The 26,215-nt window shown below is 52.1% G+C and overlaps 14 protein-coding genes across 14 annotated transcripts; 6 read left to right on the top strand and 8 right to left on the bottom strand.

The window, feature by feature from the left end:
* Positions 1 to 198: 198 nt before the first annotated feature.
* Positions 199 to 1,219, bottom strand: N7468_004534 (GAF domain-containing protein; the record flags this gene model as incomplete). Its single annotated transcript, XM_058473831.1, has 5 exons — positions 199 to 309; positions 409 to 611; positions 661 to 859; positions 996 to 1,100; positions 1,217 to 1,219. 5 exons carry the CDS (start codon positions 1,217 to 1,219, stop codon positions 199 to 201), a joined length of 621 nt encoding a protein of 206 aa, XP_058332834.1.
* Positions 1,220 to 1,601: 382 nt separating this feature from the next.
* N7468_004533 (uncharacterized protein) lies at positions 1,602 to 2,179 on the bottom strand (the record flags this gene model as incomplete). Its single annotated transcript, XM_058473830.1, has 2 exons — positions 1,602 to 1,921; positions 1,987 to 2,179. The coding sequence occupies 2 exons, from the start codon at positions 2,177 to 2,179 to the stop codon at positions 1,602 to 1,604; spliced, it is 513 nt and encodes a 170-aa protein (XP_058332833.1).
* Positions 2,180 to 3,341: 1,162 nt separating this feature from the next.
* N7468_004532 (uncharacterized protein) lies at positions 3,342 to 5,100 on the bottom strand (the record flags this gene model as incomplete). The annotated part of the gene is made up of 3 exons (XM_058473829.1): positions 3,342 to 4,138; positions 4,202 to 4,944; positions 4,991 to 5,100. The coding sequence occupies 3 exons, from the start codon at positions 5,098 to 5,100 to the stop codon at positions 3,342 to 3,344; spliced, it is 1,650 nt and encodes a 549-aa protein (XP_058332832.1).
* Positions 5,101 to 6,515: 1,415 nt separating this feature from the next.
* N7468_004531 (uncharacterized protein) lies at positions 6,516 to 7,747 on the top strand (the record flags this gene model as incomplete). The annotated part of the gene is made up of 2 exons (XM_058473828.1): positions 6,516 to 6,659; positions 7,070 to 7,747. The coding sequence occupies 2 exons, from the start codon at positions 6,516 to 6,518 to the stop codon at positions 7,745 to 7,747; spliced, it is 822 nt and encodes a 273-aa protein (XP_058332831.1).
* Positions 7,748 to 7,869: 122 nt separating this feature from the next.
* On the bottom strand, positions 7,870 to 9,672 carry N7468_004530 (putative GABA permease; the record flags this gene model as incomplete). Its single annotated transcript, XM_058473827.1, has 5 exons — positions 7,870 to 8,231; positions 8,285 to 9,127; positions 9,176 to 9,408; positions 9,469 to 9,529; positions 9,591 to 9,672. The coding sequence occupies 5 exons, from the start codon at positions 9,670 to 9,672 to the stop codon at positions 7,870 to 7,872; spliced, it is 1,581 nt and encodes a 526-aa protein (XP_058332830.1).
* A 1,287-nt stretch (positions 9,673 to 10,959) lies between these two features.
* N7468_004529 (SDR family NAD(P)-dependent oxidoreductase) lies at positions 10,960 to 11,802 on the top strand (the record flags this gene model as incomplete). The annotated part of the gene is made up of 2 exons (XM_058473826.1): positions 10,960 to 11,425; positions 11,483 to 11,802. 2 exons carry the CDS (start codon positions 10,960 to 10,962, stop codon positions 11,800 to 11,802), a joined length of 786 nt encoding a protein of 261 aa, XP_058332829.1.
* Positions 11,803 to 12,003: 201 nt separating this feature from the next.
* On the bottom strand, positions 12,004 to 12,453 carry N7468_004528 (GFA family protein; the record flags this gene model as incomplete). The annotated part of the gene is made up of 1 exon (XM_058473825.1): positions 12,004 to 12,453. One exon carries the CDS (start codon positions 12,451 to 12,453, stop codon positions 12,004 to 12,006), a length of 450 nt encoding a protein of 149 aa, XP_058332828.1.
* Positions 12,454 to 12,945: 492 nt separating this feature from the next.
* N7468_004527 (uncharacterized protein) lies at positions 12,946 to 14,851 on the bottom strand (the record flags this gene model as incomplete). Its single annotated transcript, XM_058473824.1, has 4 exons — positions 12,946 to 13,293; positions 13,362 to 14,265; positions 14,330 to 14,715; positions 14,777 to 14,851. The coding sequence occupies 4 exons, from the start codon at positions 14,849 to 14,851 to the stop codon at positions 12,946 to 12,948; spliced, it is 1,713 nt and encodes a 570-aa protein (XP_058332827.1).
* Positions 14,852 to 15,356: 505 nt separating this feature from the next.
* On the bottom strand, positions 15,357 to 16,149 carry N7468_004526 (GNAT family N-acetyltransferase; the record flags this gene model as incomplete). The annotated part of the gene is made up of 2 exons (XM_058473823.1): positions 15,357 to 15,995; positions 16,075 to 16,149. 2 exons carry the CDS (start codon positions 16,147 to 16,149, stop codon positions 15,357 to 15,359), a joined length of 714 nt encoding a protein of 237 aa, XP_058332826.1.
* Positions 16,150 to 17,851: 1,702 nt separating this feature from the next.
* On the top strand, positions 17,852 to 19,081 carry N7468_004525 (uncharacterized protein; the record flags this gene model as incomplete). Its single annotated transcript, XM_058473822.1, has 3 exons — positions 17,852 to 17,869; positions 17,942 to 18,033; positions 18,184 to 19,081. The coding sequence occupies 3 exons, from the start codon at positions 17,852 to 17,854 to the stop codon at positions 19,079 to 19,081; spliced, it is 1,008 nt and encodes a 335-aa protein (XP_058332825.1).
* A 1,032-nt stretch (positions 19,082 to 20,113) lies between these two features.
* On the top strand, positions 20,114 to 21,438 carry N7468_004524 (uncharacterized protein; the record flags this gene model as incomplete). Its single annotated transcript, XM_058473821.1, has 5 exons — positions 20,114 to 20,255; positions 20,324 to 20,333; positions 20,396 to 20,551; positions 20,629 to 20,899; positions 20,956 to 21,438. 5 exons carry the CDS (start codon positions 20,114 to 20,116, stop codon positions 21,436 to 21,438), a joined length of 1,062 nt encoding a protein of 353 aa, XP_058332824.1.
* A 620-nt stretch (positions 21,439 to 22,058) lies between these two features.
* On the top strand, positions 22,059 to 23,249 carry N7468_004523 (mannosyltransferase complex subunit MNN9; the record flags this gene model as incomplete). Its single annotated transcript, XM_058473820.1, has 1 exon — positions 22,059 to 23,249. The coding sequence occupies one exon, from the start codon at positions 22,059 to 22,061 to the stop codon at positions 23,247 to 23,249; it is 1,191 nt and encodes a 396-aa protein (XP_058332823.1).
* Positions 23,250 to 23,793: 544 nt separating this feature from the next.
* N7468_004522 (Zn(2+) transporter YKE4) lies at positions 23,794 to 25,113 on the bottom strand (the record flags this gene model as incomplete). Its single annotated transcript, XM_058473819.1, has 4 exons — positions 23,794 to 23,809; positions 23,863 to 24,775; positions 24,835 to 24,985; positions 25,033 to 25,113. 4 exons carry the CDS (start codon positions 25,111 to 25,113, stop codon positions 23,794 to 23,796), a joined length of 1,161 nt encoding a protein of 386 aa, XP_058332822.1.
* A 258-nt stretch (positions 25,114 to 25,371) lies between these two features.
* Positions 25,372 to 26,139, top strand: N7468_004521 (nucleolar protein 16; the record flags this gene model as incomplete). Its single annotated transcript, XM_058473818.1, has 3 exons — positions 25,372 to 25,499; positions 25,561 to 25,654; positions 25,696 to 26,139. The coding sequence occupies 3 exons, from the start codon at positions 25,372 to 25,374 to the stop codon at positions 26,137 to 26,139; spliced, it is 666 nt and encodes a 221-aa protein (XP_058332821.1).
* Between the last annotated feature and the right edge of the window lie 76 nt (positions 26,140 to 26,215).

Genomic DNA, 26,215 nt, shown 5'->3' with positions numbered 1-26,215 from the left:
GAAAAAAAAAAAGGAACAACAGACACGTTAATCGTAAGTCAATTGTACAACGCGGAAGCATGACTTTTATGCACAAACCCGCGACTCGGATCCTTTGTGCCATCGGAAGCCCGATATCTAAATGCCCAAACCCGTCATTATAATCTCAATCGTAGCACATAAGCTTGTCTGTATGCCGAGCCCCCCCCCCCCCCTCAATCACCAATCACAGCTATCGGCCAGGATAGCCGCCAGCTGCTCGAGGTACTTCTGATCTTCCTCGTCGAAGCCCGAAGGCTCCACGCAATCAATATCGATAATGGCGACAGTCTGATAAGGCGAAATCAGCAAGACGCCCGAAAACGGGAACAACACCACGCAAGACCAGCGAAGTGAAAGAGAGGGGAACAAGGAAAAAAAAAAACTCACCTCGCCGCGAACAAGAATAGGCACAACGATCTCACTTCGGCTTTCTGCGTCGCAGGCGATGTGGCCGGGGAACTCCAGGACATCCGGCACAATCAGGGTTTTCTTATTAGCGGCCGCCGTGCCGCAGACGCCTTTGCCGAAGCGGATCTCCTGGCAAGCAGGTTTGCCGTGGAAAGGACCCAGGAGGAGGACTTGGTCTTCGGCTGAAGCGTAGGTGGTGGTGATGGTGACGCCGGCGACCCCCCTCGGGACCACTCAAGGGGGGCGAGGAGATAGGAGAGGCGAGGACCGGAAACTTGTCATCGCGGATGTAGAAGCCGGCCCAGTTGACCGAGGAAGAGGGAGCGGGGAGAGCGGCGAAGGCGTGCCAGAGGAGGGAGGAGACGTTGGAGAGGTTGCTTGACGAGGGTGAGTTTGGGTGTAACAGCTTGAAGTTCGGTGATGTGTGAACCTTACCTGACCTATAATTGCCGACACACGTTAGCTTAGAACAATTCATGTCCGTCCATGATTACGAGGATGGTATAAAGGTTTTGACAGCTGCAAAGGATTGCGGAGACGCGACGATCGCAGGGAATGGTACTGACCCAATTGCGCTGGCCGTGCAGCAGACCCTGTGCCTGTTCGAGGACCTGTGTGTAGACCTCAGCCTTGGACTGGCCGGGCAGGAAATAGGAAGAATCCGCGTGAGGCTATACATGCGCGATGTTAGTTTGTGCCTGGATCCGATACGCGCGGTGATCAACATGGCCTATGCTGGCCGTGCAGGAACTCCCACGCAGAAACGATGAAGCAATCAGGTACATACCATGGCGACTGACTCCTCCAGAGAAAAGGTCCAGGGGAGGAGAAAGGCTTTTTTGAAAAGGAGACAATGGCGTAAGTCCAAAAGTCTAGAAAAATCGGGTTCGGGATAGTGGAGCCCAGCTCCAACTCCTCCGCACGGGACTCGCGACTCTGGTTTTCTTTGTTCTGGATCCGGCGCATTGCCCCTAGTTCCCCCACCAAACAGACCCAGCTCAATAAGCGGTAAACGTGGAACCATGTGCCAGCCAAACCTGAAAGCTGTCACGGCGCCCCGGCTCTTTCTCGTCATTGCGGGGGAGTCAACTCTAAACCGGCTGCTTTGGCGGCTCCCGTGAGCGACGGTCCAATGGGGAATCAAGCGCTTGGGCTTTTGCCGAGGACATAGTTCACCCTGTTGGATGTTCGGGCGCCATTGAGGGGCTGCGAATGGCCGTCCTCAGATCGCTCTCTTCTGGCATGAACCGGCCCTGGTAGAACCGTGGCAGCGTGAACACGCGATGCGAGTGCGGCCGCTGCAGCAGCCGGACAATCTGATGTACCTCCACCTGGAAAATCGAGGGGCGCTTGCTCGCCTGGAAATATGGGCTGGACCGAGATTGGTGACGGCCAGAGTCTAGCGTCTCGCTGCCCTTGATCCAGCGATCGGCAGAGTTGGACGTTGTCGATGTGACATGTACCTCGTCCGGGGTAATGCGCACGACCGGGCCTGTTCATACCGTCAGTCATCCATTGGATCCGTGCAATACTGGCAGATGGGGCGGTTGCCGTTACCGTATTGTTCGTGCAGTTTCTCGATCTGCTCTTCAAATGAGCCAGTTGTCAAGGTGAAGTAGACCTCATAGAGGCCCGAGATAGCTGCCAGGCGCGGCCCAGGGAATTTGCTCAGCGGGTGAATCTGAAGACGATAGATCAGAGCCACCAGCCCATAAGCCACCACGCTGCCCAGCAGGAAGAATGTGATCATGATGATATTGGAGATTCCGACACATGCAAGCGCCCGGAGAGAGTATCTAGAATGATAGACAAACCGCGGAAGGAAGCGCAGATGGATAACTTGTAAGTGCCTTTTAACTTGGGATCAACCCCACGTACGACTGGCAGCAAGTTGCTAGGAAGAGGTGTGGTGATACTGCATCTCATATGAAGCACAAAGAGAAGCTTTCCACGGGCCCACTGCGATGGATTTTTTTTTGCCTTTGCGAGTACGGAGGACTCCAGGCACGATCGACTAGTTTTCTTCCAGCTCCCCGATTGGCCGGGGTCATACCGCTTCTCCTACGATGCAGTGTCTAGTGAGATTCACTGTCACTTGATCCCCAGTGGGATTGGTTCTTGCTTTCCAGATTGGCACTAACAAGCCCGCGGGGGGGGCTGGACGGGTCCCCACCCAGGGTCGAGCCCCCGTCAGCCCATGCCCGCAGCGCGACCGCAATTTAGCCAGTAGACCGCCACTTAACCCTGCCCTTGCCGAGCTCGTGTTGGACTTCTCCAAGGCGCTAGTGCCTGAAACCCTATCGCGCGCCATTCTCTATTCGGGTTGGCGACTTTGGGTTCCCCTGGCTGGAGTGCTTGGGGGGAAAAACAAAAAAACCAAAAAAAAAAAAAAGTAAAACTCCGCTCCTATACGGCCTATACGGGGTACACGGGCCACGCTAAGCACACCGTAACATCGAGCATGAAAGCCGAAGGCCCTGGAGGTGACTGGACCTTCCATGGGCTCCACGGGCCTCTTTAGGGTTCAAGATTGCGCCCTCACTTGCGGCTCCCGCAGGAGCTGGTTACACGGCTGCGACGTGGTCAAGTTGGAAACATGTCTGGGCTCAGTATGAGATCAGTCTATGCTCGCGTCTCGTTGCTGCAATTTTGATTCGTCTCTCGGGGCTATCCAAAGATATGACATCAATATTTGCTCCTGTCGCAGAATCTTAGAGGCCAGGGTGCGCAGTGGCAAAGCGCATGGTTTGATAGCGGGGTGCATACTGAGCCTGCAAGTACGAGGAGATACATTGCCCAAAACCGACCAATCAAGTATATTGCTGAATTAGGAGATACAAGTATATGGACAGATTTCGTGGATGCCGCAAAGGCTAAGTACAGATGATGATAAGCGAGACGCCCCCCCGGGCTCAAACCCCCGAGTCGATCTGCTGAATGTCGAACTTCGTATCGTATGCGCGCCAAGAGCCACAATTTGACTTGAGTGATTTGTAGTCGATCACATCTTCGATTTCACTCTCGCGCTCCACAAACTGCAGCGCAAAGCCCTCCTCGACGTGCCATCCGATATGGCAGTGCATGAGCCACGCCCCGGGGTTGTCCGTTTGGAACGCAATCAACAGATGCCCTTGGCCCTCCAAGAGCGCGGTATCTCTCCTCGGCGGGTTCTTCGTGTTCAGGGTGCCGTTATATGGGTTTGGGCCCTGGGAGAGAATGAAGAAATCATGCCCGTGCAGATGGACCGGGTGCGTCACGACGAAGCTGGTATTGATAAACAGGTAAAACCATTCGTTCGCCTGGGGGAGCTCGATGACCCCGCTGGAGGCCGGGAAGGAAGTGGTATTCTCGTGGATCTGAAGCAGGGTGGGGTCCTCCCACGACACGAGCATGGTGGTGCTGTTCAATTCCCAGCGGAAGAGGTCGTCGGCGTTGCTGCCCAACGTGACATCCTCGAGGGTCATGAAGTCTGCGGTGCCGACATTCTTGGCGACGACGGGGACCAGGTTGGTTTCGTCGATGCACCCGTCAACGTAGTCCCAGGCGCTGGTCGTGGGTGTTCCGGCCCGGTGGTTGTAATGCAGGATGCCTTTGATATCGTCGATTCGGGAGTTGTTGGCGGAGCATGCGGTTTGTGGAATTGACCGGATCCAGAAGTCGTCGGCGATCCTCTGCTGGTTCGCTGTGACGATCACATCGTATCGCTGGCCTATCCCAAGGTTAAAGGTTTTGTCTTCCTCGAAGGTGGAGGGGGAGGGTCGTTCTCATTTACCCATCGCGATAGTGACAAAGTCAGCCGTATAGGGCTTGATCGGCACTAGGTCCGAGCTAATCACGGTCAGGGTATGGTTATCGATCATAAATTTGAAGACCGTGTCGATGGCGGCATTGACCAGTCTAATCCGGTAAGATTGGTTCTTCTGGACCTTCATCTGGAAACGCGACCCTTGGTTGTTCCATACGTTGGTCCCGTTGATCAAGCCATTGTCCATCGGGACTGGCCCAACAGTTTGTGCGTAAGTATAAAGCTCGTCCGCGGTCTGATGGGACCAGTCGCTCAGAATCACGGTGCCCACATCGTGATCATAATTGGCGCTCGCAGGGCCGTTGATAACCACCCCGCCAAAGACCCCTTCCCAGGCCTGAAGGCCAATGTGCGAATGGTACCAGGTTGAGCCATATTGAACAGCACGCCACTTGTATGTGAAAGTGGACCCAGGCGGGCTGGGGCATTGGGTGACTGATACCACGCCATCATTTTGATTGGTATAGTTCTGGCGAATACCATGCCAGTGAATGCTAGTCCCGTTCTCCGCATGGTGGAGATTGTTGGTGACATGGATGACAACCTCGTCGCCCCAGTCTGCATAGATCGTAGGGCCGGGGATAGTGCCGTTGACAGCCATGACAGGGCGGGAAACGCCATCTGGAGCTAGATTCAATTCGTCGATTGCGAGCCAGTACTCGCGAGTGACACCGGTGTCAGGGACGACAGTGGTATAATCGGTGTTGATCCTGTAGTCGCACCACTTCTGTCTATTGTTGGCCGAATTGCCTGCACATCTCTTGGGCTTTGGATGGAGGTCCACTGCTCGAGTCCCGAGCCATGGTATGGTAGACGCTGTTGCCCCCTAGGGCATATACCCAAGACAAGACTGTATGAAGTCTCATCTTGTAAAAGGATAGATGGTATACGATTTGACCGAGCTATGCAAACGAAAGCCTCATGAGACGAATGGGTTGAGCGGAACTATATATGATGACAATCGATCTTTGCTATGTTTATATACATCGAAGCAATCGCTCAATCGGTCAGCTCACGTCTGGTGTTCTGGATAACAGGAAGTTCCGGGAATAGATGCAGCCTCCTCAGGGTCCAAAAATCCGGATACGATCAGAGCGCAAAGGATGCGAGGCGCGCCCTGGGCCTGCAAGGCCGACTCTCGCGGTACGCCTGCTGGGACGAGAGCTATTTCTGGCTCTCGATATCCACGATTACGAGCAAGGGCCGTGTTTGATTGTCTGCTGAGCGCGTATCATGGCCTCTGAACTAGTGAAAAGAAGGAAAGCTGGTCGGATAGACCGCGGTCACCTGGCAGATGGTAGGCGCCAGTATCCACTCTATTGTTTCGTAACAGCTATCGTTACTGGATGATACGCAGCATCAGCTGAGTGGCTTGAGGGACCTGATCGTGACAGGAGCCCCGAGCTGCGATGCTTTGCATGAACGCTTAGATGTCTGGCAGGAGGCCCTGATATCCCCAGCTGCTATGAGCTCGCATTGGGCTGGAAACCGGCAATAATTGGCGAAGGGCTCGAGGATGAGCCCGGGCCGCCTGAATGTCAAGTTTGTCACCCCGGTCTGAGATGCATATACGAGTCTGATATTTATGGAATCATCTGAATTGGTAAGCAGGGAATGGTGGATGCCGCGCGGCCCTACTCTACTAGACGGTGGCCGTGTAGTTGCTTATATTTGTCTGAATCCTGTCTCATTGTCTCATTTTCTCCAATACTGTGAAAAGGCTGGCTATGATCTCTCTGCCTGGTATCGCCCACAAATTTCCCAATATGGCTCGCCGTCCCACTGTCTTTCTTCTAGGAGCTGCCTTGCTCCAATCCCTCAGTTTTGCAAGCCCTTTGGAAAGACGTGCCGATGATTCTCCTTTCCATCTCTACGCATTCGGCGAAAACATTGGTGGTCTCGAGGTATATACTGCAAAAGGTGTGATCCCCTCTTCGGCTCTCTCGACGAAGTGCATCATGGCACCGGGACTAAACAGAAGACCCTGAAGGCCTAGCTTGGATTGGCGATCCAACTAAACCCAGCGGAATGGACTTATCCTCTGTGTCTTGTAAGGCGCTCTGTGTGTCCAGCTATTGGTGCTGTCTCGAAACTAATCCAGTCATGTGCTCCAGTTACTGTCTCGACTTCGGCCGATTACACCTGGCTCGCGCATCCCAATACCAGTACGGCAAATGAGGTCCTCTATCTGAACTCATCAGGCCCGGAGGTGGGCCTGACCTCATCGAATGATACGCAGGGGAAGCTGACTAGTATCTGGTGGACCTACGGTGGCTATGTAATGACAAAAGTGCACAATGCAAGCTTCTACGCAGAACCCATCTTCGATACCCCTGGCTGGTACTCACTGGGCTGGAGCGCTGAGGACGGGGGAACAGACAAGGTGTTGGTGACTTTGCGAACTGCCAAACCGTCGACGTATGCCGTGCTCGGCCAGCCAACCTTGTGAAACTCGATCGCCAGATCAAAAGCAATGTATGTCTTAGTGGCGGGTAACTAAGTACTAGTCGCTACCTTAGTCCAATGTACAGTACCCTACAGTACCCTTGTAGAATTGGGGTATATGACATGGAAGGCGGAAATCCTAAATCCGATCTAAGTCCGTCAGATTCGAATTTCCTAAAACCCTAAACTCCGTTGAGGCCATCTCTTTGTTTTGGGATGTTTGGTATTAATTCGCCACTGCCTTCCCATCAACATCAACAAATCCATAACAAGATTTTTCTTCATACCTTCAATTACAAACCTTCCTACGATGGCCGTCGCTAAACCCTTGATTCTGATCACCGGTGCCAACCAGGGCCTCGGATTCGCGACGGCACAACAGCTTGCCAGCACTGGCCAATACAACCTTCTTCTTGCCGCCCGCTCCCAGAAAAAGCCGAAGGTGCAGTCAAGCAACTGCAAGTCTCTAGCCCTGATGCCTCTTTGACGCCTGTCGTCATCGATCTCGACCAAGACGAATCCATCACTGCCGCCGCCAAGCTTGTTGAAGAGCGGTTCGGAGCGCTGGATATCCTCATCAATAACGCTGGCATCAACAGATCGCCCGACCCGAATGCAACTCTACGCGAGAGCTACCGAGCCGTGTTTGAAACAAATGTTTTCGGTGTGGCCGTGATGACGGCAACTTTCCTACCCCTCCTACGCGCATCTAAGTACCATGACCGACGTATTGTCAACGTGACGAGCGGCCTTGGCCAAATCGGCATCGCGTACTCGCCAACTTCGGAGTACGGTGCCAAGATTTGGGAGCTGCCTGTTTACCGTAGTAGCAAGTCTGCGGTGAATATGATTACTGCCGTTGATGCTGTCCGTCTCGAGAAGGAGAACATTCTCGCTGTTCATGCTGCCCCAGGCTTCTGTCGCACCAACTTTGGGGGTGGCCAGGGTGTCAAATCAGCAGAGGAGGGGGCTCGGCCTATTGTGCGGGCTGCTACGGAGGGTTCGCCGGAAGAACTATTTGGCAAGCTTGTTGATGACGAGAACACACTGGTCGAGTTCGGCTGGTAGATTGAGAAGCGAACAAGACAATATCCCGATTCATAGTTCTACATATATAATCCTTATTATAGCTCGGAGTCTTGGAAAGAGGAAGGATAAGGTCCCCCCCCCACATCCCTCCAATCCGGCCTCTAGCTCTTCTTCTCTCCCGCCTCGGTCGGGGATGATCCCTGCTGGGGGGTGTTCTGGCCCTTCAGAACGCTGACGGCCCCGGGCCCGGTAAAATGGTCTTTGCCCGTCGTGAACCAGGTTAAGAGGCTGATGAGCGCTATGACACCGATGGCGGCACTAGTGTAGTTCATCGACTCTTGATTGACCGGGTACGTGCTGGGGAAATTGAAAGTGATCGAGGCAAACAAAAGGAATAAAAGTCCCAATAGGTTCAATCCGATTGATACAGGCACGGATAACGTATACGGTCCTTCCATTTTGGTCACATGGCCGGTAAAATACCCCACGAGGCGGCTGCCTAAAGCCATGGCGTATGAAAGATCTAAACACCATAATGAGTCATGAGATCGCCCAGCAGGAACATATGGCACTTACAGAAGCCTTCCGTCGCAATGGAAATGACAGTCTCGAACCCGGTGGTCGTGCCGAAGTCGATGGCATCGAGGGCCAATTGCACCGCGAGGGTCAAGAGCACCGCATTCACGGGGACTTTGCTTTTCTCGTCGACCTTGCTGAAAACCTTCGAGAACGGAAGGCCGTTATCCCGAGCAAAGGCATACACGGATCGCGATCCTTCGGCGATGAGGTTGTTGCCGGCAACGATCACAATCACTGTAATCAGGCAGCTCAGAATGACCGTGGCTGCTTTGTTACCCGTGGAATCGTAGATGATCTGGATAACAGGAACCCCCGTGGCAGAGTTCGCTGTCTCATTAATGTCGCCAATGCAGAAGCACAGGGCCAGGAGGAATATGAAGCCAGTGACAGCCCCGAGGGCAACTGCTAGGATAATGGCTTTCGGCGCTTCCTTGGAGGCCGATGTCATTTCCTCGGTCATGTGTGCCGGCGCGTCATAGCAGCACATTCCGAAACAGGATTGTAGAATTCCAAGAATTGCAGCCATGGCAGTGCCCCATCCAGTCGAGTTTTCGAAATCCTGGAATACGAAGTGGGCCGGCTGCTTATGGTCGTTCGTGGCCAACAACGTGATTGTGATGACTACAAAGGACCCGACATTCCAGATCAGAATGAACTTCGCGACGCGAGAAAGCAGGTGGGATCCCCAAAGGTTGACCCCGGTGGAAAGAAAGGCAACCAGATACGCAACAAGCACCGTGTGCCATCGTTGGATAGCATAGTCCGGAAAGATGAGGTTTGACATCCCCAGCACAAAATTCGAGGCGATTGAGTTGTTCGTCGCGCCCATGGCAAGAACACCTATAAATTCAGTCTCTATGTCATCAAATGGGCATTATCGTGACGTACCGATCAACATGAACCATCCAGTCACATACGATAGACCTCGGGCAATCTTTGGTGGAGCAAGGGCTGCTACCCATGAGTATTGTCCTCCTGCAACGGGATACATCGAGCACATTTCCGCCATTGGGATGGCCACTGCAAGAGTCAAGAGACTGACACCAATGTAGCTAAAGACCATTACCGGCGGACCACCAGATGTCACGCCGACAACAAATACACCACTAAGGGCTGTCCATCTATCAAAACCGTTAATACACTCCAAAACCCCCCTTTTTCTTTAGATAGATGGTCCCTACGATGTCACCACGCTGAAGCTGAAGCCAATCATACTAAGCAGGCCGAAGGAGCGCTTGAGCTCTAGAGACACAGGAATGTCAGTATGAGGGGCAGTGATAAAATAGGGTCTCGATATACCTACCCTGCTCATAGCCCAGACTCTCCAGGCGGACATCTTCGTTCGTGGCATTGTCGAATACCTGATTCGCGTCTTCTTTCGACATGGCTCAGGGAGCGCGCAGTAGCTGGTTGCATCCTGACTCTGCGGGATCGGGGCATTTAAGCATTCCATCGTCTCTGATATTCCGTTTTGCCTCTTGATGGCTCGAGGCCCTACGGAGGAGAGAAGTGATAAGATAGATGGCCAGGCAAGCTTTTCCTAATATAGCAAGTCTGCGCGATGCTGGTGGGCCAATGTGCCCGGAGCGGGAGGGAGCACTAACTGTTTCGGAGGCCCATTGCGGGGAGGTTCAAGGCCCATTGGATCGGAGTCGAGCGTTGGACTGATAAGCAGACCTAGCTCTGGAGCTTGTCATTCGCTGGTGGAATTAGGCTCATCTTCTCATATCAGAATGATAAGTGCCTGTCATCAAAATCTTGTAATCGCTGAGATGCTGGCGTCTTGGCCTCGTCTCGTGTAGGATTTGGTTTAGCGTTGTCTAGCAGAGTCCGTGGCCCGAGCAAAACTGAGGTCGTCAAGTTCTTGAAAGGGGTCTTCCTGCCCATTCCTCATAGGAATAAGCTTACCTTGGGACACTCATGGTCACTCGAAGATAGCCCAATCGGATTGGCTCTGCTTCGATCCGAGCCTCTATTAGGTCCAGATTAGGAAATAGGGTATAGCGCTACCGAAGGAGGAGCCGGGTTCCAGTACTTTGCAGAGGACAGTTGGCGATAGCCGTTGTGTAAAAAGAGGGGAAAAGAAACAGAAGGAAAAGAAAAAGACAGAGACTGTCATAATGACTTATTTTGACATTCCTAGAATCTCTAGTTATCTCTGAAATTCTCCGGTCCAATATAATACAGAATATTCTCTGCCTATCATGAGCGACTGCAGAGTGGGATAATGCATACCATAATTGCATATTCCTCCGTAGTTGCCAACCGGTGACGGTGAAAGGCCCCCCCTCTCCAGTGCTATTGCCTGTATAAGGGATTATGGTCGTATTTCTTCGTACCGACGAGCCTCGGCAAGCCCAGTTTCCCCACAAGTGGTTGGATGTGCTACGGATCTGGGACTTGTACGAACCGGCTAGCCAATAGTGGCTGCCAGAGTGGGTTGTCTCCAGCCCACGCGGAGCGGATGTTGGTCCCCCGTCCCCAGGAATTCGCAGCCACGTTGCGCGAGAATACGGGTACTATGTCCTCCGTAGGATCCTAGGAGTGATGCCACCAAGAAAGACGGAAATCAGAGGCTCAGGCCCACAGCTTCCTGACACTTGTATAAATTGCGCTTCAGTGACCCTTTTCAAAGAAACCAGCCATCGGCAGAATCACGAGACTCTTACAACATGACCGATCAAGCTTTGTCTGGTAAAATATGCCTTGTCACAGGCGCAAGGGGCGGGCTCGGAAAAGCCATCGCAACGAAGCTCATTGAGGCCGGGGCCAGCGTGGTGGTTTGCGATATCAGCGACGAGCGCCTGCAGGAGGTAACGGCCGAACTGTCTCCCAAAGGCCCATTTAAGGCTATCAAGACAGACATCACCAATCAAGAAGCGGTCGCCAGTCTCTTCCAAGAAATTGTGGGCGAATTCGGCAGACTCGATATTCTTATTAATAATGCCGGGATCATGGATAAGTTCGACCCTGTCGGGGATCTAGAGGTCGAATTATGGAACCGGGTGATGGCCGTCAATCTGACTGCTCCATTCATTCTGAGTAAATTGGCTGTTCGCAACATGCTGGAGCAGCCGAATCCTAACGGCCAGATCGTCAACATTATCTCGGTCGCTGGCAAGGCTGGATGGGCCAGCGGTATGTTTAGATCCCATTTATGTTCCAGCGGTCCGTGAGCTAACGCTTGTGCGCCAGGTGCTGCTTACACTTCCAGCAAACATGGTCTAGTCGGTTTAACCAAGAACACCGCCGCCTTCTATGGCTCGAAGGGGATTCGCTGCAATGCGTTGATGATGGGTGGAATGAATACGAATATCGGTGATAACATGAAAAGCAATATGAACATGGAGGGCTATCAAAAACTGCACGATATTCTCGGAAGCATCAAGGTGCCGACGTGCGAGGTGGAAGATGCCGCCAACCTGTGTGTCACTTTGGTGTCTGGCAAGGGAATGGGCATCGTCAATGGTGCATGTCTCGCCGCTGACAATGGATGGACCTCTATTGTTGGTTAATGCGTGTATTCTACCAAGACTTACATAGCAAACATGATTACTACTTTGAGCACCTGGCCTGAAAATATGAGGGGTTTGGATTGGGCTCGAATTGGTCAAGAATTGATTCATGGACTGAGCTTGGCCAGCGTTGAGGGCAATCCCCCCGACGCCTTTTCAATCCATATTAGCCTCGGTAAGAGTCCATTTTCCAGAGGGGGACTAGTGTTTCTGAGGTTCTTTTGGCCACTGCTCTACGCCTTCTGGAATATAAATTATGGCATTTTCCGTCCATATATGAACAATCCCCCTCATCATCTTTTTATCTAATGCCTCCAAACACCCGCCCTTAACGTTCGTGGTAGCAGTGGGCGACGGCGCTTCTCCTGGAGCAGGCTTCGCCTCGTGGATTCGATGCAGCAATCTCGAGCCACAATTCTTGCAGAACAAACATTCCAGGTGTCGCCCAGTAAGGGTCTTGCGCGTGTAGCTTCCCACAAGCCCAGATACTGATGCGGGGAGCTCGAAGTAGGGAAAGGAGGCGGTGATGCCGAATGCGGCAGAGCTCTGATGTCTACACTCGGTGCAGTGGCAGGCGTAGAGAGCCAGGGGTTCATCGAGAGGCGTAGTGAATCGGACCTTGGCACACTGACAGCGTGCTTGCATTCCCATCTTGATCAACTTTGCTTCGACGGGCTTCTTGGTGGGGGGGGGGGAAATTATGCGGAGTTAAGTGGGGTAGAGAGGTGGGGCTCGAGGGGCTTAGACAAGAAGATCTGCAGATGTTCGGATTTCGTGGATAAGAGAAGCAAAGTGGTCAGATAACAATACTGTTCTGTTGTCAGTCTCATGCTGACGCGCGAAATAGGAGACTAAATGCTTCCTAATGACATTCCATCCAGAGATTCCCCCAGAATTCCCTCAAAAGTTCCCTCAAAAATTCCCTCCCCGTATGTCATACCCCCATTTCCTTCTTCCCACATGGTAATCATCCTTCAACCTCTCTGGGATGGTACAAGTACATGGTTTGGGTTTGAAATCATATGCGCGATTGGGTATGAGAGCCGGCGGAGAGTGCACGTGTTAGAGGTTGGTCTGGAGGTATTCCATGCACGGCCTGTGCGATTCTGAATTCGGCGTCGCTATTCGCCAATCCCACGTCTTTTAGATCAGTGTGAGGCCCCATTTCTTCTCTCTCACATGGATGAAGACAGGGTCGCCTCCCTTCTTCGCTGGACGCAACATCACGAACGTCGACGCATAAGATCTCTGCTCCCGGCAAGGGATCTCTTCTCCGGTTAAGGGCTTCTTGTCCCGGGTCTTCACAATCAGCTTGCGGAACTTGCCATTCCACTTGCGCTCGAAAAAATAACGGCCTATGGAGAGGGCAGAGGAGTAGTTCAAGATCGGCTTCTGAACGCTTAGTCCGGAGAGCCCACGAAGTTGGAAATGCAAGGAAAGATATTCTAGATTCGGAAATTTGGCTGCGAGCTTGTCCAGAAACGCATAAGGCTAGGCAAGAATTATATCAGCATCTAGCACTGGAAGTGGGTGTTAGTACGGCAAGGGTGCGCTCTCACCCACGAATTTATTCCGCGGTCGGCCTCTAATTTGAGCATCCGGAGATCTGGGCAATTCATATCCAGGTCGTCTAACTCGTCCAGGGACAAAGCATTCCGAGTCGGTGTTCCTATCGTGGGGAACATAGGCCGACCAGGGACATGAGCATGACGAACATGGGAAAGCATGACCATGAAGGTACTGAAAGCGTGACCGCCTAGCCCAGGTTGGGCTCCGGCTGCAACAGGTTGCCATATGTAAGGCTCATCGTAAAGTAAGCCTAGCTTTTTCAGACAACCGAGGTGAGTGAGCGATCGAGCCGAGCAAGGGAAATTTTTCACATAAAGTGTCTCTAGGAGTGGCATCCCTAGAAGACAGAGGTGAAGCCCATCACCATCTCCCAGGGCAATGTTTCTGACAGGGTAGTCGAAGCTGAATGACTTGAGGTTCCAGAAATTGCCGGCAGCACCCATGCCTAGCACCAGCGGCCAGCCCATACACCTACGTCCGATGAAGAGAGACACGAGCTTATCAAATTGGAATTCGGGTTTCCACGCGTTGTCCACCAGGACATTGGCCGAGTTCATGTAAATGGATTCGATCGGTGGGAACTTTGGTCGGATCACATAGGGCATGTGGCCAATAGGCTGTTTGTAGAAAAGAGAGTCCAGCTTTTCATCAATAGAGAGTCTCTTGAGATTCGGGCATTGCAGAATCAGAGCCTTCAGGGGGTTCAGGCGAAGATGGAACTTCACATTGTGATCAACATAGATGGTCATTGTGGAGACCCAGGGAAGCGTGACGTTCTTCTTCTGGCAAACTGTGTTTTGTCCATGTTCTTCCAGCAGATGGATGTCGATTTTCACGGGGTGGTTGTTCAGAGCTTGAAGAAGCGCATCGTCGAAATTGTGTGGAAAGCCAATTCTTCATGAGACAACTCATAGTTGAGCACACAATCTTTTATCAGACATTACGTATAATAACATACCGAAGTCGCATGAGATTGGGTAATGATTTGACCAATTTGGCAAGTACAAAGCGACTTTCGAACAACCTGGTTGCATGTTTGCGGCCACCTTGCGCGACTTCCCTCGCGAAATTGCGTTTGAGATCACAGGTGATCGTGAGTTCACGCACTAGTATGTTGGGAGCCCGTAGAGTTTGATTCGGGAATCCCAGCAACCGGTCTGCAAGGTCACCGGACATTTTCCAAACCGGATGCTCCTGGCGCCGGGACCTAAGCCATTCGAAGTGGTTGCTTGAAACCCATGGGCCCAATGAGACCCTGCGATAGAGGATTGCGGTGCCTATTTCATTGAAGTACTTGCTGGCCATGCAGAAGTTGAATACATCACGTGTGCCTCGCTCAGCAAGCTGGGTTGGACGCGTTAGTTGGAGATGGCGGTTTGGTGTCGGCAAAACAGAGTACTCTTACCATCTCGCAAATCATCATCATTATCTCCGGTGGGAGAAATGGAAGAGCTAAATCCCCCGGGGGCAGCGAAGACATCTTCAAAGCGTGCTTACGCAAATGCTAAAAACGTTGAAAGTTGATGGAGTTGTCAGTCTTGGTAGGGAAGAGCTAGAGGTACAAGAGTTGTGAGAAGGGAGAAGAGAAGATGATGTGGCGGATGAAGGACAAACAAACGCGGTAAGGCGAACAACGATGAAATGGACAAATGGACAAGCACGCCACAACTTGAAACGAACAGTCTGAGTCTCACACTCTCTTCCCAATCAGAAACTTGGGCTTCAGAAACTATAATAAAGTACGATGGTAGCCTAAATAGAAGAATCTGCTTTTATGAGGTTCTTATCCCCTCAGAACTTATTCGTCAGGAAATATATATTAAGGAAGTAAGAATAAAGAGCTAGTCTTCCTCTAAATTCCATAAGTAGTACTCTAATATACTACTGAGCTACAAGTACTGGACAGTTTCCCGCCACCCGACGAGTAGGCCGAATGACTTACTCCACTCTTTGAACTATGTTCAGTAATAACAATTCAGCAACGCTTACAGATGTCTTGCAAGGAGCATGTCAACAGCTTCTCGCTTCCCAGCTATCCATTCATCCCAGCATAAGGATAGATAGGCCGTGTCTCTCCCACCGTCCTTTACCTCCCCATATGAAGGTCTCTCTCGTCCGTTATGCACCTTCCCACGAGCCTCCGCATCCGGCACAACCTTATTCCAGCGCAAAATACCTTCAAGCTGAAACCCCATCCGCTGAGCCGCCGCCAGCGAGGCCTTATTGGGCGGGTCAGCAAGCCACTGCATTCGGCGTAGGCCTAATCCACCTTGTTCGGGGGTATCCAAGGCATAATGAAGGAGCAATCCGACAGCGTGGGTTGTCACATGCGTTCGTTGATAGGGCGGGAGCGTGATAATATAACCAACCTCTGCGGACAAGTGGACGGCAGAGGCGCTCATGTAGGAGACCATTCCGGCGAGTTCGCCTTCCAAGTCTGCTTCTGAGGTTGGTCTCGTCTTGTCGATCACTGCATAGCAAGCAACAGAGGGCTGGCTCATGAAGCCGTCGACGAATTTTGATACAAATTCCTGCTCGGTTGCAAACGGGCCTATCGACATATAGCTGTATAGCTCTGGGTGGTCTTTCGAGCCCTGAAAGTATGGGGCGGCATGTCTCGTTGGCTACTGAGACAGTGAGTCATGCAAGAAGATCTACAGCCTGGCCGGGCCCGATCTGAGGTTGTATATTTGGCAGACCTACATCGAACGGGGTGAGTTTGACGAAACCATCAGATAGTTCGCGCACTGGGAAACAGAAATCAGTATATGGCGTCATGTTATCGAGGGAGTGCAGTGGGCAGTGGTGAGTGAAGAGACGGGGTCCGGGTCTTGGCTGTCATGCATTAGGCCGCACCTGCAGGGGAATCTACGGGCTGACCCGATCTTGACTGTACGTACATATCATACCTGGGTGCTCCATTTTCACTTTCTTTTTTCATTATCCGTTCCAGGTTGCTGTTCCAGTCTGAGTCTCTCAGAAAGGTCTAGACAACATTCTTCTGAAGACCCGCAGCTGCCTCTTGCCGTATTCATGTAAAATCGCGCAGGTAGTAGAACTAGACTACTTCATGTCGGGGATGAGACTTGATGGGCTTTCCTTGGAGCTCGCTGTGATTCGTTATCCAGTTCCATCCCCGTGCATCATCCATGTCTCGCTTGCGCCAGCTTGCAGGAATCTGCAAGTTCTGCAGACATTGCAACCTGGGCTGGAGATCAGGGAAGAGCAAGGTTCATTCAGATCTATACCTCCGCAAGGGATAGCTCGCTGCAACCCAAAAGCCAAATAGGATAGGACGGAACTCCAATCACATTGCTTTGGACTGGTCAACAACCCCTCTGACTCACTAGGAGCTCCCCCTCAGTGCATAGGGAGGGGGGTGTGGAGCGGGGGTAATCAATCAAAGTCACCCTTCCCGAGACACCCGCACACCTAGATGGTGAAGAAGGTGTGCGGATACAAGAGGCGACATTGGGGACATTCTCCATGGATCTTCGCCAATCAGAAGTGGGGGGGGTTCTTCCCTTCTCGTGTGGTGATCGGTGTCGGCTGATAGGGTTGGAAGTGGGAGCTGCCGCGGTTCTGGTTGGCTGGGTGGGATATCCCTGAGGGGACTGCAGGACCAGAACGGCGATGCTTTTCAGTGGCCGAGAGAGGGGGCAAGCCCGCAAGTCAGTCCACTGGAGCTGAACGCGTGCGAATCACAGGATGACCAACCCATCATTCTCGCATGACCCCGGACGATCAACCGCGCCTGGACAGCGATCGTCAAACCCCATTTCCGTGTCGAGCTCAGCCACTAATAGCCCGATCGGGATTGGGGATGATCTAGTCCAAGGTACAGTGTGACGAGGGTTCATAACGGAAGAGGAGGGATGTCTCTGCTGTGCCTTGGAATCGCGAACTTGCTGGTCACCGGGCGCCACCGCGTGGGAGAGGACGAGTACCTGGGTTCCTAAGCGAGTCATGGTGGTTTCACAGGTGCCTGGCCGCGCGGAACTATTTTTTTTTCTCTTTTTTTGCCCAGTGAGGCGGTTTATCATGGTTGTTAAGAAGCTCGACTGCCCTTGTTGAGGGAAACCCCTTCTGCTCTCTTCATGCCTCTTCGGAGTAGATCCCCCGCATACACTTGGTTGACCCGCAAAGTAAATCCGTACCCGCGCCTGCATATGCTGAACAAAGGGAATTGGCGGGGGGCTCGGACGCTTGGAGGATACAGAAGAGAATGGACTATCCACGGTCTACTCCCATGCCAATAGTAAGTTCTCGACTTCATTATTCCTGCTTTTTCTTCTTTTCCTTCTTTTCCGGCTCCAGGAACCAACCGCCATCCGCAGCTTGGAGCCATGGGTTTATGCCGGGTGGGGCGGAGGCTTGCTTGTCTTCCTTGGAAAGTGGATTTGTTCTACGCTGGTCGCCGCCCCTTTTGGGCCCAATTTGCACCCGCTTATTGCTCCCCTTGGCTCATTTCACAGGGCCGATGCCCAGTGACGCCATGGTCGCTTGGAATCGACGTGGAGCCGGAACCCCCGCAAAACGAATATGCACACTAACAAAATGGCCAGACTAGGCGCAAAAAGCAATTGCGATCGCCTCCCTTGATTTCGTCTTCCTCGTCTTCCTCGTCGTTTTATCCTTCATCCTTGAGCAGTTCATATTCCGGTATGTTTGTCCCGGCCATGGGCCAGTGAAAGACCTCCAAACGCCCTGGACACGCGACACGTGTTGGCATGCCACCGTTCCATTCCTTTTCTGATAGCGTGCATGTCTAGGGCTCTCATCCGCTTCACCTCGTTCGTCGCTTCCGCCCAGAGATCACCTTGAGAGTCTGATCTCCAAACACGGCTACCCCACCCCGGTCTCCCTGTCCTCCTTGCGGGATTTAACGTCTACTTCGTCCGCCTACAGCCCTCCTCCTTCTCGACTTCACCGCTACCGATCAGACTCTCCTCCGGTGGAAGCATTTGACTCGCTCTCTTTGTCTTCGACTACTCGCCCCATCCCGATCCCTCGGCGCTCAATCTCCGTCTACGACGAAGATCTACCCGTCACTCCGCTCACGGGCAGATTTGATAAGGACGATTATTTCGAGGATTGGGAGCGTGCCTCGTTGTCCGCTAAGTCTCGGCACACTTTGCCGCTTGCACCTCCTCGGAGAAGTCACTATTCAAGCATGCGTTCTGATCACTCACCCTACTACTCGCCTGTCGCTTCGCCCACCATGTCCCCACGGCAGCCGGGTTCTCCCCAGACAGCAGCCCGCGCAAGAGGCCAGACCCCCACCAAGGCCATTCCGAATTTTCAGTTGGGGAGTCTTCCACGCTTCCACCCGGCGGTTTATCAACCCAGCACATCGAGCCAAACGGCGGCAGGTCAGTCGTTGCCTTCTCGCCAGACTCGCTCGCATAATTACCGCCCCAGCTCGGGACCACGTGAGGTGAAATGGCAGTATAGAGATCTTTTAGAAGGCTCGAATCAGAGTCCATCTGCCCCGCGTCTCGATCCTCTCCGCAGTCCCGGCCCGGTGACTCCCTTGGCATTGGAGGCCGGTGACTATTTAGCTGCGGGATCAGGAGCGGCCTCGGAGCGTGTTCCCAGGGACAGCGGCACTCATAACAGCGGCCCTTCACCTGATCTGATTGAGAGGTTGATTGCCCGGGAAAAAGAAGCCGCCCGCCAGAAGAGCCGCATCGCCGCCAAGGGACGATGATGCGGTGGCTTGGCCCAATCAGATCCCGCACGGACATCTGGCTATTGCAGCTACTGCTACTGTACTAGCCTGTGCTATCCTTTCATTTTGTCATTCCTTCCTGTAAATGGTCTTGGTTTCTCATTTGTTTTGGAACTTTGCAGAGCCCTCTTACCTGCTTGCTCCATACGCTCTTATTCTTGACTCTTTGGTGTTAGGGGGGCGAAAAGAGAGATCTCCTGCAGCACTGGAGTTTCATGGGGCGTGTAGTCTTTGGTTTTCCTTTTTTTTTCCTTATGGGTCTTCTCTATAGATAAGATATTTGTCGGCCCTTGCATTCATGTATCTATACCCAACCTTATCCGTGCATACACAGCCTAGATTTTCCCCAATGACATTGAAGGCTCTAAAGCCTCTATCGTGAGGTCGCTTCTTCCACTTTTCCTGTGGCTAGTCCCTCGGGAATCGAGGCAAAGTCTAACGCAGAGTAGTAATACGATTCTTTCCGGTTCTCTGCCTGGTATACTTTTTGTTGCTACCCTACACCGCCCATTTTCCATCCAATCTTGTCATCATCGCCCTGTACCGTCTCATGTTCGTTCAAGTTGTTGATCCCCATCATCTACCAGATGACTCGCCTACGCTCCCAAGACTCTTTTTCCAATGTTGAAATTGACGCATGGAGATGTCCAATCTGGACCCTTCTAGTGTCACACTCAATCGATCATGACCCAGAGGACGACCTGACCAGATTAGTCACATGTCACTTTGGTTCCCTGCCTGGCCCTAAGTACATCCTTGCGTGTTCCGCCGATCAGCGACCGCACCGATCGCTGAAGAATGTCATTGTGGCCTGAGGTGTCAACAGAAATGGGGCCCCGGAGACGGGCATTTGCTCCCCGAAGGAACGCTTTGCATGCGGGGCCCTCGAAATCGTTCAGAGCTCTCTCCCCATATTCTTCAATTACTCTCCTAGCTCACTTTCTCTAAGTTCCAGCTTGAACTCCACTTCATATCAGGCGCAGGCGCCTTTCCTACACATATCTGAGCCAGATGACGGAGCAATCGACCTTAAAAAAGGGCCCTAGCAGCATGCCCGCGCCTGCTCCGGCACCGGCGCCGTCCACGGCTCCGAAGAAAAGTGACTACAAAGGGTTTGTCGCTGGGGTGTTTTCAGGTGTCGCAAAGCTGAGCGGTAAGTTCCTGTCGTGTCCACATCAATAATGGAACTCTTAGTAGCTAACAGTCGCGCCTACTCTATAGTTGGTCATCCGTATGTCGCAGTCCTGTTTGCTCCTCCGAATCCCACCCTTCGGTCCTAACTTTCCCCTGCAGATTCGACACTATTAAGGTTCGCCTGCAGACCAGTAAAGATGGCCACTTCAAGGGTCCTTTAGATTGCACAATGCAAACCTTGAGGAAAGAGGGCGTGAGGGGTCTATATAAAGGTGCTAGTCCACCGCTGGTCGGATGGATGATGATGGATTCAGTGTAAGGAATATCTGCCTGAGCGCTGTATCATATCGGATTGATGGATGATTTTGAGAGCTAATCGTCTTGCTATGCAGTATGCTCGGCTCTCTATCCTTCTATCGGCGAATCCTCCTTGAGAATGTCTACTCCAAACCTCACCTTCGTTCTTTGATACCATTTTCAAACCAAACTGATTTGGCGACCCTCCCTACCTTCGGACATGGTATCGCAGGTATCATGGCCGGTACAACTGTCAGCTTTATTGCTGCACCCGTCGAGCATATCAAAGCTCGACTCCAGATTCAATATGCCGCTGATAAGTCTAAGCGACTATACAGCGGGCCGATCGACTGCCTCCGGAAAATTGTGAGTACATCATAGACTGCATTTTATGCCTACTTATCTGATTCGTAATTTATTAGTTTCGATCACATGGTATAAGTGGTGTATACCGCGGTCTTTTTGCAACAATAATTTTCCGAGGCTTTTTCTTCTGCTGGTGGGGCTCTTACGACTTATTTACTCGCTACTTCCAGCGGCATACCAATTTATCTGCGCCTGCGATCAACTTCTGGGCTGGCGGTCTCTCTGCACAGGTATTCTGGATCACTTCATACCCGTCGGATGTTGTCAAGCAGCGCCTCATGACTGATCCAATGGGTGGTGCCGACGGACAGCGGCAATTCCGCGGCTGGAAGGATGCCGCTGTCGCCGTATACCGCGAACGCGGATGGGGAGGATACTGGCGAGGATTCTTGCCCTGCTTTCTCAGAGCATTCCCAGCAAACGCGATGGCTCTTGTTGCATTTGAGGGAAGTGATGCGGTCCCTGCCTTGAGCATGGACCAACCCAATGTCCTACCGGAAGATGTACATACTGCGCGAGGTACAGAGAAGGGCTCATGACGTACCTCCATCTAAAATATTCTCAATATAGAACAGTAGATCTCGAATTTCTAACGTATAACGTATGGTTTTGTTGTTCTGTTGCAGGGAATAGCAGCTACTCGGACATGGTAGTGCCATTCACCAAGATGTCCGTGCGCCGGACTGATGAAGCTCAACTGCATCCGGCCAATTGGGCTCCTTGACCGATCTGTTTCAGGGTTTCGGCAAAGATAAAATACATCCAGATGCAGCTGTAATTATTGCTGTAATTATTAAAAGAAAAAAGGATCTCCAGTGGGTCTGTCACCCGTCATTGGTACTCGAAACCCACCCTGATCTGCTGGAAGGTGGTATGCACTAAAACCATATGAAGATAAGCGACACTTTTTCCGGCAAAAAAATATCCGTAGATTTTGATTGGAGCTCTTCTTTTTCGCCCTGAATCCTTGTTCACCTCTTATAATTTCTCTAGAGTGACGACGTTGTCGTGGTGGCTCAAGAGCGAAAGGATTCTCGGGGACCCTTGAATCTCCCTGCCTGAGGCATCGCGGCGATCCAATGATTGATACGACGTTTCAGATCCAAGGATCAATCCAACACCTGTACAACCTACAATCTTGTCATCTGGTCGAACGGCCATGGCCGTCGCACGCTCAATGCGACGCACAAGTCCCATTACCTTGGTGCTGGCCACTTTGCTCGCCCTCGGCTTCGTCTGTTTCCTCCTGTCGCCGTCGACACCCGCGTCTGCCGCAGCCACCTCACAGTCACGTCAGCAAGACGCCGCCGAACACCCTCTCTCTCCTCCCACGAAACCCTTCCTGAAATCGCAACCCATCCGCAGCGATGGATATAAAGCTGCCCCGCCGGTGGTACACTACGACCTCAACAACCTTACCAGCACAAGCACCGCCGCCGCCAATGGCGAGCGGGTGCTCATTCTCACTCCGCTCGCGCGCTTCTACCAGGAATATTGGGACAATCTTGAAAAGCTGGACTATCCTCACGAACTCATCTCCCTAGGTTTCATTGCCCCGAAGACCAAAGACGGGAACTCGGCCATCTCGGCGCTCGAGAAAGCAATCTCGAAGACCCAATCAGGCCCAATCGACAACCGGTTCGCAAGTATCTCGATCCTCCGTCAGGACTTCGAGCCGCCATTACCGTCGCAAGATGAGAAAGAGCGCCACAAGATGAGTGCCCAAAAGGAGCGACGGGAATCAATGAGCCGTGCTCGCAACAGTCTCCTGTTCACAACTCTCGGCCCCAGCACCTCGTGGGTTCTCTGGCTGGACGCGGATATCGTCGAGACACCCACGTCTCTTATCCAAGATCTCACTCGACACAATCAACCCGTCATCGTCCCTAACTGTTTCCAGCGGTATTACAATTCCGAAGCTCGGAAATGGGACATCCGGCCCTACGACTATAACTCGTGGATCGATAGTAACACCGCGCAAGAGCTAGCTGCAACGATGGGTCCTGATGAGATTTTACTAGAGGGTTACGCTGATATGCCAACCTATCGGTCGCTCATGGCTTATTTGCCCGACTGGAAAGCACTAGATCCCTCCCGCATGGTCGAGCTTGACGGAGTGGGCGGGACTGCTCTGATGGTCAAGGCAGATGTGCATCGTGATGGTGCTATGTTCCCTGCTTTCCCGTTCTACCACCTAGTCGAAACTGAGGGATTTGCGAAGATGTGTCAGAGACTGGGCTATTCGTTATTTGGATTGCCAGACTACTTCGTATGTCTTACCTCTCTGCTTATTCACCCCTCGTCCAAGGAGCCTCAACTCACCCTTCTTGCAACAGGTCTATCATTATAATGAATGATCGAAACAATCCGTGCCGTTCTTCACTGGCTCTTATGAATAACGAGGTCACATGCATGGGTGTGCGCGGCGTCTTCGGTTTTTCATACCTGTTCTCCCGACAGGCAAAGACTCACCGAGTCTGTCTAGTCTTCAAGCTCCTTGGTCACTAGTCCATCTTCTCATCCGTAGTTTCTCATCTATGGATGCTGCTGGATTTATCATGTAGTTTTTGAAGGGAGTTTGAATTGACACTTCCACAGGACGACACATTAAATCGGTTCAGCGTATGCTCTGGAGTTAGGCCAAGGCGTTGATACTCTTCAGGGGATTTATGCATTTGTGGGGCACTGAAATGGTATTCATTAGACGCAATTCGCATCCTTTTTTCATTATTGTGATCCAATACCAATGATGAAACCTAGCTCCTCATCGTTTCGGGATCGATCTCTTGGCTGAATTGAATAAGCAGCCTCGAAGCATCTCCGGTCCTCCTCAATTTCTACATATATATTTAGTGGCCATTTTTGTATTCTTCCATCGTGGGCCCACGGTATTCTTAGTCCCAGGAAATGCTGGAAGATAAATCAGTTATCGGATTGCAAACCACGACAGGGGAGTTACTCACGCAAGCATGATACCAGCGCCAACAGCAACGGCCAAGAACTGCACAATAGTCTTGCGCAGCTCGGCACCCTTGTCTTTCCCGGTCTCCAGCAGCTCTGGGATGACCGCCACAGTGCCAACATACAAGAATGTGCCTGCAGTGAAGGGGAGGAGCATGTCGCCCCAGCTCAAGCTGGTACCCCAGAGACCCGCAGCAAGGGAGCCGTCCGACACAGCATCATGGCCTCCGAATTCCTGAACTGCGATACCAATGAGAGTTCCCAAGAAGGCACCAACAGCAGTAACAAACTGTGCGCCCATAGCCTTGCGCTTCGAAAAGCCAGACTGCACAAGCAGCGCAAAATCACCGACCTCGTGCGGGATCTCGTGAAAAAATACCGCAACTGTCGTTGTGGCACCGATTGTTGGCGAGGCATAGAATGAGGAGGAAAGTGCCAGTCCATCGGTGATATTATGCGTGAAATCCGCAATAAGGTTCAGGTATCCGCCCAGTTTGACGCTGGGGTTGATTTCCTTTTCTTCTACGGCATCTGCGGAATCCTTACCCTTCTTACCCTTGCGCTGTTTCAATTCTCCAGACTTGCCGCCTGCTTCAGCGCCGGTGCTGGAAGCTTTAGTCTCTTCGGGGCCGTGGCCGTGCGCGTGGTCGTGGCCTTCGCCGCCTGTGGCAATGCGGAGGGCCTTGTCCATTGCGACGAAGGTAAAGAAACCAACCATTATACCTAGTCCTAGCAAAAGATTCTTGTTTGGTTCGACCATTACGAAGCTGACGTGGTCGGGAGAGTCTTCACCAAGAAAAATCTCCGGGAGCAAGTGGAAGAGGGTGTCGCCTAGGAGTCCACCGACGGCAAAGGCAACCATGACTGACAGGGACGAGGGGTCGATGTTGGGAGGACACAATGCGAGGAGGAAGTCTATTGCAGAATAAAAGGATTAGGAATCTGGGCTGGGGAGCAAGTATTGACAGCCTTACTAGGGGGTCCAGATATGTACAAAGTTGCCAAGAGAGCGTTCACAGCCGGACTGCCAGGAAAAAGAACCACAAAAATCTGGGAAGATAGGCTGGTAGTCTCCGGGGCAGTCGCACGTTTATGCTCATTGAGAGATGCGACGAGAGGACAGTTCTGGGGAAGTTAGAACAGCACAATGCTCAGCTCGGGAATCTCCATACCTGCAGCTGCTCCTCGATCTGCGCGACCGACAAGTCTTGAGAACTAGCACTGGCAGCGGCCAGTGCAGAAAAAACAGACATCCTACGGCTAGAGAGAGGCCCGTAGGATGCGAAGGTAAGAATTTCGAAGCCATTGCGGAAGCAGCACAGTGGCTAAGACGCAATACAAAGCAAACACAGCATCTCGCGGGGGGTCTTATCGCCGAGTTAGGCGACTTTATCGGTTCTCTGGAACAAACACGCCAAGACCATCATGCAAACACCCCAAAAAAGTTTCGATAACACCGATAGTCGAGATAATTTCTTCGCAGCCTCAGCCAACAGTCCAAGCCATACAAAATGGGCAAGATTTTGCAGAAGCGAAAGAACAGATCCGGTCGTCCCAAGGCCAGGACGAAGAATAATCGTTTGAAGAGCGGCAACCGCAAGATTAATGTCTTGGGGAATGCGATCATCGCCGAGAACTGGTATGCGGGCACAAGCGAGCAGATACCTAAGCTGTAACAACGCTAATTCGCTCGGTTTCAGGGACAAGAGTCTTACTCTTACACAGAACTACCAGCGCCTGGGTCTTCTTCACAAGCTCAACGCACCTGCCGCTGGTGGGCGTGAGCGACTCCTGGTCAAGACGAGGAAGTAGGCAACACATCACATTCTCTCCAGATCAACGGCAGCGCCAAAGCTGCTGCTCAACTCGACGTTACCGAGACAAAGGTGGAGCGTGATCCAGAGACCGGCAAGATCTTACGAGTAATTCGCGACGACGATGAGATCGAGGTTGCTGGACGCAAGAGACGGGCAGCGAATCCACTTAACGATCCATTGAACGATTTGGAAGAGAAAAGCGTGCCTCTATCCACATACAAGGGCCCTGGTAGTGCTGTTGTCAAGCAATTGGAATCCCAAGCGGATAAAGAAGGCGTTGCCACCAAGGCCAAGAAGCCGCGACACCAAAGCACGCGAGAGAGCGAATGGGCTGAGCGGTTGGTTGCGAAATACGGTGATGATTTTACGGCCATGGCGCGGGATCGGAAGTTGAACCCTATGCAACAGAGCGTGGGGGATCTGCGGAGGAGAATCAACAAGTGGAAGAAGAGCCAATCTTGAAAATATCGATATTTCTTTCATGAGCATTTCAGGGCTGGCGATAAAGGCGTTTGTATCTTGTGGTTTCTTTCCGAGA

Source organism: Penicillium chermesinum (genome assembly GCF_028974085.1).
Source record: "Penicillium chermesinum strain IBT 19713 chromosome Unknown utg000003l:1.0-5111272.0:1.0-5115320.0, whole genome shotgun sequence".
NCBI lineage: Eukaryota > Fungi > Ascomycota > Eurotiomycetes > Eurotiales > Aspergillaceae > Penicillium > Penicillium chermesinum.
The sequence above is the reverse complement of the archived record's forward strand: the minus strand, read 5'-3'. Positions and strand labels throughout refer to the sequence as shown.